The sequence below is a fragment of the Panthera tigris genome, chromosome A1 (genome assembly GCF_018350195.1).
Source record: "Panthera tigris isolate Pti1 chromosome A1, P.tigris_Pti1_mat1.1, whole genome shotgun sequence".
NCBI lineage: Eukaryota > Metazoa > Chordata > Mammalia > Carnivora > Felidae > Panthera > Panthera tigris.
In genome coordinates this window covers 110,995,467-111,001,679 of record NC_056660.1, presented here as the reverse complement: position 1 = coordinate 111,001,679, position 6,213 = coordinate 110,995,467, and the positions used below count along the sequence as shown (strand labels likewise).

The 6,213-nt window shown below is 37.7% G+C and overlaps 1 protein-coding gene across 1 annotated transcript in view; it reads right to left on the bottom strand.

Annotated features, from left to right (window-relative positions):
• Positions 1 to 404: 404 nt before the first annotated feature.
• DDX46 (DEAD-box helicase 46) overlaps positions 405 to 6,213 on the bottom strand; it is a 69,705-nt gene continuing 63,896 nt past the window's right edge. Inside the window, exons 22-23 of the mRNA XM_042984240.1 lie at positions 2,702 to 2,775; positions 405 to 1,541 (exon numbers count right to left, since the gene is read on the bottom strand). Coding sequence (XP_042840174.1) covers positions 1,494 to 1,541; positions 2,702 to 2,775 — 122 coding nt within the window. The 3' untranslated portion in view covers positions 405 to 1,493. The remainder of the gene's footprint in view (positions 1,542 to 2,701; positions 2,776 to 6,213) is intronic.

Here is a 6,213-nt window from a genome sequence, read left to right as displayed (position 1 = left end):
GTGAGAATGCCACATATTCTATCAAAAGAAACACACTAACACTAGGTAATCAAAATAAGCAAATAAATAAACTGAGGGGAAAAAAGGAGCCCAAGATGCCTGCATTTTAGAGTAAATGGTTTATTTGATTCTCTTGTTACATGTGTTTTGTCTGTTTTCTTCTTCTAAGAAAGAAAGGTAGATATGCAAGGGACCCAAGAATATTTCCCAGTTATATCTATGTTAATTTTTCAGTAAGAAAAAACTTTATATTGAAGAAATAATGATTGATACTTCTTCTCATTTTAACCAGTTAACATACTATTAAAAATGATTTGTTTTAGTATGCTTTTTTTTCTTTTTTAAAAACTCTAAGAATATTCAGAAACTTCGCTGTCTCTTCGTTTAAGAAATATAGCTATCTATTTAATTCCTGGATTTTTTTTTTTTTTTCAAGAAGTGACAACAATACAAAGTTCTAATATACCAGGAGTCTTGAAAAGAATATTGTGTACTCCAATTATAACAATTTAAATTAGAATGTTCAGGAAATATATGAGGGGTCAAAAATATAATTTATGACTTCTTGCGAACTATTTTTCACTGAGAGATGCTTAAATCTAAGTCTATAACACAGGTACCATCATGCTTGAAAATTTTTAAGGAAGAAAATTCACAACCTTTTCAACAACCTTGAAGAAAATGTGGATTAAAATTAGTAGCATGTTTATATGTACAAATGTATAAACAAACACTTTCGGGGGGGAAAAGGAAACAATATTTATAGGCTACAAATCACTTTCTTTTAAGGAAGATTAAAAAAGAGTTAGTAGCTAGTCATAGAACTAGAAGCTGTGAGGAGAACTTAAAAGTGATAAATACTAAAACTCTTTGCAGTGTAAAGAAATGCAAAAAACTCTTATACTACAAATCTTTAATTTTACAAAACTGAAAAGCAGTCCAACTATTGACCATTTACTATGATAAAAACTGAAACAAAAACTCTGAAACATTTTGTAAAAATTCTATTATAACATTCTTAAATCCAGTTCATACTTTTCCAATGAATCAAGTTAAGATTTAAGCTCAGGGGGGGTGGGGGGAGACAAAATATCAGAGAATTTTACCTTTTCTGAGGAGATCACAATTTCATTTCAAAAGGATATGGTGAGTAGGCCCCTAGTGACTTGTGTACTTTATTACCGTTGATAGAAAGTCCAAATATTTCCATTTTTTTAAACTTCTGGAATTTTATCCAGACATTTAAAATATTGGTATTTAAACTTTACATTAAAGGGCATCATACTCTGAAAACAGGCCTGCTTTAAATATAGTTTGATAATTCTGGTGGTACTTACTGAAAGAAGATTTCTTTAGCAAATACTGGTTTCATGTATTTAAAAAAATCAGCAAGACAGAATTTTAAAAATCTTAATTTACAATACATTGTAAACTGCAGACAACTGCCACATGTATCACAGACCAGCACAGGTAAAAAGTTTTTTCGAAATATTTTATAAGACTTTGTATCTTCCTTTATTTGTTGGTTGGTATGAATTTTGCTACAAAAGAAAACAAAAGATACAGGGTCAGAAGGAGCAAAGGATAAAAAAAAAGAAAAACAGGTCAAAAAAATTTCCTTCACAAACTTACAAAATTATCATATATTTAGAACAGAAATTATTAATATTCTTATACTGAGGAAGAAAATAACTCTCCAAATAATCATTTGTCTGTGTTCACTGCTCTTTGACAACTGTTTTGAACCAACTTAATGGTGGTGGCATCAAGGTTCTTTTTCTATCACTCCTTGGTGAAATAGTCTTAAAAGCATTTGATTTAAAGGTTGTTTTCCTTCTTTCCTCTTGTTTTATGTATCTTCTACTCTTTAAACTTTTTATTCCCCTAAAGAAAGTTCTGTAAGGGGAATTTTAGAAAAGCTCTCAAAAACACATTCATAGAAAAAGGATAAAGTTTCCTGTCAAAGGGCCCTTGCCCAATGTACACGTTATAGGGAGTTTATAAGCTTCAACTGGCACCACGACACAGGGATGTGTTTGGCTCCTTTGGGAAGGTGGTCCATAAAAGGATGCCTTTTACAAGGCATAACTACTTTGGAAAATTATTTAGCAACACTTAAAGCTAAACTACACAACACTATAATCAGCAATTCTACTCCAAGTTATGTACCCAAGAGAAAAGTATATACTACTATGTACAAAAGAGACATGAAAGAATGTTCACAGAAGTTATCCCTAACAACAAAAAAGTAAATAACCTCAAAGTCCAATATATAAATTGTGGGTATATTCACAAATTAAATACCACATAGCCATGAAAGGGAATGAATTACTGCTACATGCAACAACATGGATTTCCTCAAAGTAATGATGAGTGGAAAGAAATTAGATACAAAAATGTACACAGCAGTTGATCCCACTTATATAGAGTTCAAATATAGGCGCAACTAATCTATCATGGTGAAAGTCAGAATACTGTTATGTTTGGGGGAGAGGGATAGTGACAGGAGGAGCATGCAGGGAGCTTCTGGAATGTTGGCATTGTACTGTGTTTCTTGATCTGGATAGTGATCATATCAATATGCTTCCTTTGTGAAAATTCATCAAACTTTAGGTTTACAATTTGTGTGCTTTTTTTTCTGTATTCATATAATAGTTCAATAAAATGTTTATTTGAACAAGTCCTTGAGGTTTTCACTCACCAGCCGGATCAGTTCTTCTTTTATAAGTCTGGTGATTTCTGCCTTTGCTTTCTGCACAGCCAGTTCATTGGCACCTGGTAATAAGTGGAAAACATTATTCGTGTTACTAGAATTACACTAGATGTTTATCCATGTCATGGAGATCCAGTAGGAAATACTGTAAGTGACTTTCAGAAACATTGTACTGCTTGCCAAGATAGTCTTTCAATACCTGGGGGAAGGTCATCCAATTTATACAATGGCTACTTATTATTCAGATCACTTTTAGAGTTTCAAATGTAACCACTGGGATCACATTGCAGGTAGTGTTAAGAGTTCTTGCTATAATTAAAAAGAGCAGAGAAGGGGCGCCTGGTGGCTCAGTTGGTTAAGCCTCCGACTTCGGCTCAGGTCATGATCTCATGGTTTACAGGTTTGAGCCCCGTGTCAGGCTCTGTGCTGACAGCTCAGAGCCTGGAGCTGGCTTCGGATTCTGTGTCTCCCTCTTTCTCTGCCCCTCCCTCCTCACGCTCTGTCTCTCTCTTCTTCAAAAATAAATAAACACCAAAAAAAATTTTTTTAATAATAAATAAATAAAAATAAAAAGGGCAAAGAAAAGATGATTAGCAGTTTGTCCAAAAGAGACAAACTTTTTTTTTTTTTTTTTAAAGTCAGAGGGGTGCCTGGGTGGCTCAGTCTGTTGAGCGTCCAACTTCAGCTCAGGTCATGATCTCGCAGTTCATGAGTTCGAGCCCCATGCTGGGCTCTGTGCTGACAGCTCAGAGCCTGGAGCCTGCTTCAGATTCTGTGTTTCCCTCTCTCTACCCCTTCTCCGCTCATGCTCTGTCTCTGTCTCTCAAAAATGAATAAACGTTAAAAAAAAAATTTTTTTTTTTTAATTTTTTTTTCAACGTTTTTTATTTATTTTTGGGACAGAGAGAGACAGAGCATGAACGGGGGAGGGGCAGAGAGAGAGGGAGACACAGAATCGGAAACAGGCTCCAGGCTCCGAGCCATCAGCCCAGAGCCTGACGTGGGGCTCGAACTCACAGACCGCGAGATCGTGACCTGGCTGAAGTCGGACGCTTAACCGACTGCGCCACCCAGGCGCCCCAAAAATGTTTTTTTTAAAGTCAGAGAAACAAAATTTCCATGGTTTATTTATTTAACAAACACTTAACGGGCACTTATTATATTCCTTGGCGGAGGACTGGCCACATTGAAGGAGAAGTGATGACATGGATTATTTTGCAAAGGGAATCACATGGGCAATGATATAGATTAAGAAAGGCATGCTTAATTACTGAAGAGTAAGAAGTACAGTACAATTGGAAAAGAGTGTAAAAAAACACAGCAACATAGCCAAGAGGATGAGGCAATCTGGAAACACTCATTCATATAGTTACTTCAATTCAAGAAATATTAAACAACTAACACGTATGATATAGCGTGAGAGATACATTATATAAAGAACTCATTCATGCTCTTCATGAACTTGTAGACTATTAGAAAAACAAACTTGTACAGACAGTACAACAGAACACGAAGGTCGGAAATACTCTCATCAGAATGGCTTCTAAATATCACTCCTTACAAAAACCTTTCCCTCACTTCTCTAAGCAGAGTTAAGTGGTTAAGAGTTAAGGAGCAAATAAAGTACGAAATAGTAAACAAGATACTGAATTCAAGGAAAAACAGGTATTATCAGCAGTGCCTGGATGAAATTCAATTTTGATGATTGCTGTAGGGGAGGTGCTCATGTGACATCTTGTTGCAAGTGTCAATAAGGCCAGTGGAAATATGGATGAGAAGTAAAGGAGAGACAGAGACGAGAGGGCCATCAAAGGTAGTATTAAGGGATCTGCAGCCAAGGGACAATGCCAGGGAGCAAGTAAATCTAGGTAGGTAGCACAGTGCACAACGATAAAAATGAAAGAGCTGGGCCAGGGGCACCTTGGTGGCTCAGTGGGTTAAGCATCTGACTTAGGCTCAGGTCATGATCTCACGGTTTGTGAGTTCAAGCCCCACGTCGGACTCCATGCTGACAGTTTGGAGCCTGGAGCCTGTTTTGGATTCTGTGTCTCCCCCTCTCTCTGTCCCTTCCCTGCTAGCACTCCCTTTCTCAAAAATAAACATTAAAAACATTTTTAATAAAAAAAAAAGAGCTGGACCAAAGAAATAGACGAGAAATTAAGAACTAGGAGTGAAATATTAAAGAATATAAGGAGAACTAGGGTTGCAATGTAGAGGACTATATATTTATCATTCTATGTAAGAAAAACAGTTTTCTGGGGCGCCTGGATGCCATCGGTTAAGCGTCCAACCCTTGATATGGGCTCAGGTTGTGATCTCACGGTGGAGGGATCAAGCCCCACGTCAGGCTCTGCATCGGGCTCCACTGCGAATGTGGAATCTGCTTGGGATTCTCTCTTCCTCTGTGCCCCTTCCCTGCTCACATGTGTGCACGCACGCACTCTCTTTCAAAATCAACATTAAAAAAGAAAAAAGAAAACCAAATGAGGAAACAGTTCCCTTATTAGATGGCAATGATCTTTTTTTTTTTTTTTTAATGTTTATTTACTTTGGGGAGAGAGGCTGGGGGGGGGGGGGCAGAGAAAGAGAGGGAGACAGAACATCTGAAGCAGGCTTTATGCTGAAAGCAGAGAGCCCAATGTGGGCTCAAACTCATGAACCATGAGATCATGACCTGAGTCGAACTCAGATGGTTAACCAACTGAGCCACCCAGGTGTTCCATGAAGGACCTTTTTGACCCCAGAGAGAGCACAGGGAGGAGGTCAGGCGGCTGAGGAAGAAAAGGAAGGGGAGGAAGAAAAGGAAGGGGAGGAAGAGAAGAGAAGAAAGAAGAAGAGGAGAAGCAAGAAGAAACAGGTTAACAACACGAAGGAAAGAGCCAGGAGTATGGCTGTGAAGTCACAGCAACTTATCTAATCTAAATCCTACACCTTCACCAGCCAGCAACCACAATTATTTTTTTTTGAGAGACAGAGAGAGTGTGACCAGGGGAAGGGCAGCAAAAGAGGGACAATCTCAGGCAGGCTATGCTGTTAGCGCAGAGCCCGATGTGGGGCTTCAAATCACAAACGGTGAGATCATGACCTGAGCAGAAGTTAAGAGCTGGAAGGTTAACAACTGAGCCACCCAGGTGTCCCAACAACCACACATTTTAAAGCTGTGGGTGCTTGAAAAGAAGAGAGGTGGATGAAAGTGAACAAAAGGGTAGAATCAAGAGTGAAGCCAGACTGAAAATTACAATAATATGAAATTCAGGAGGAATGTATGCTACTTGACATGGTTAGTGTGAAGCTTGTTGATAGTCTATGCTGTTTTAAAAAGAAAGAAAATGACACTATCACCTAAATCCAAGAAGAGTAATTTCCCTCCTTTTGTTAGAGCCTGACCATTTTGACCAGTTTAAAGTTTTGACTTACAAAGCTTCTTTAGGTAATAGGTTACATATGTTTATAAGCTGCCATGGAAAAGAGGCATTTCCTTTCATTGGTCCTAAAACAAC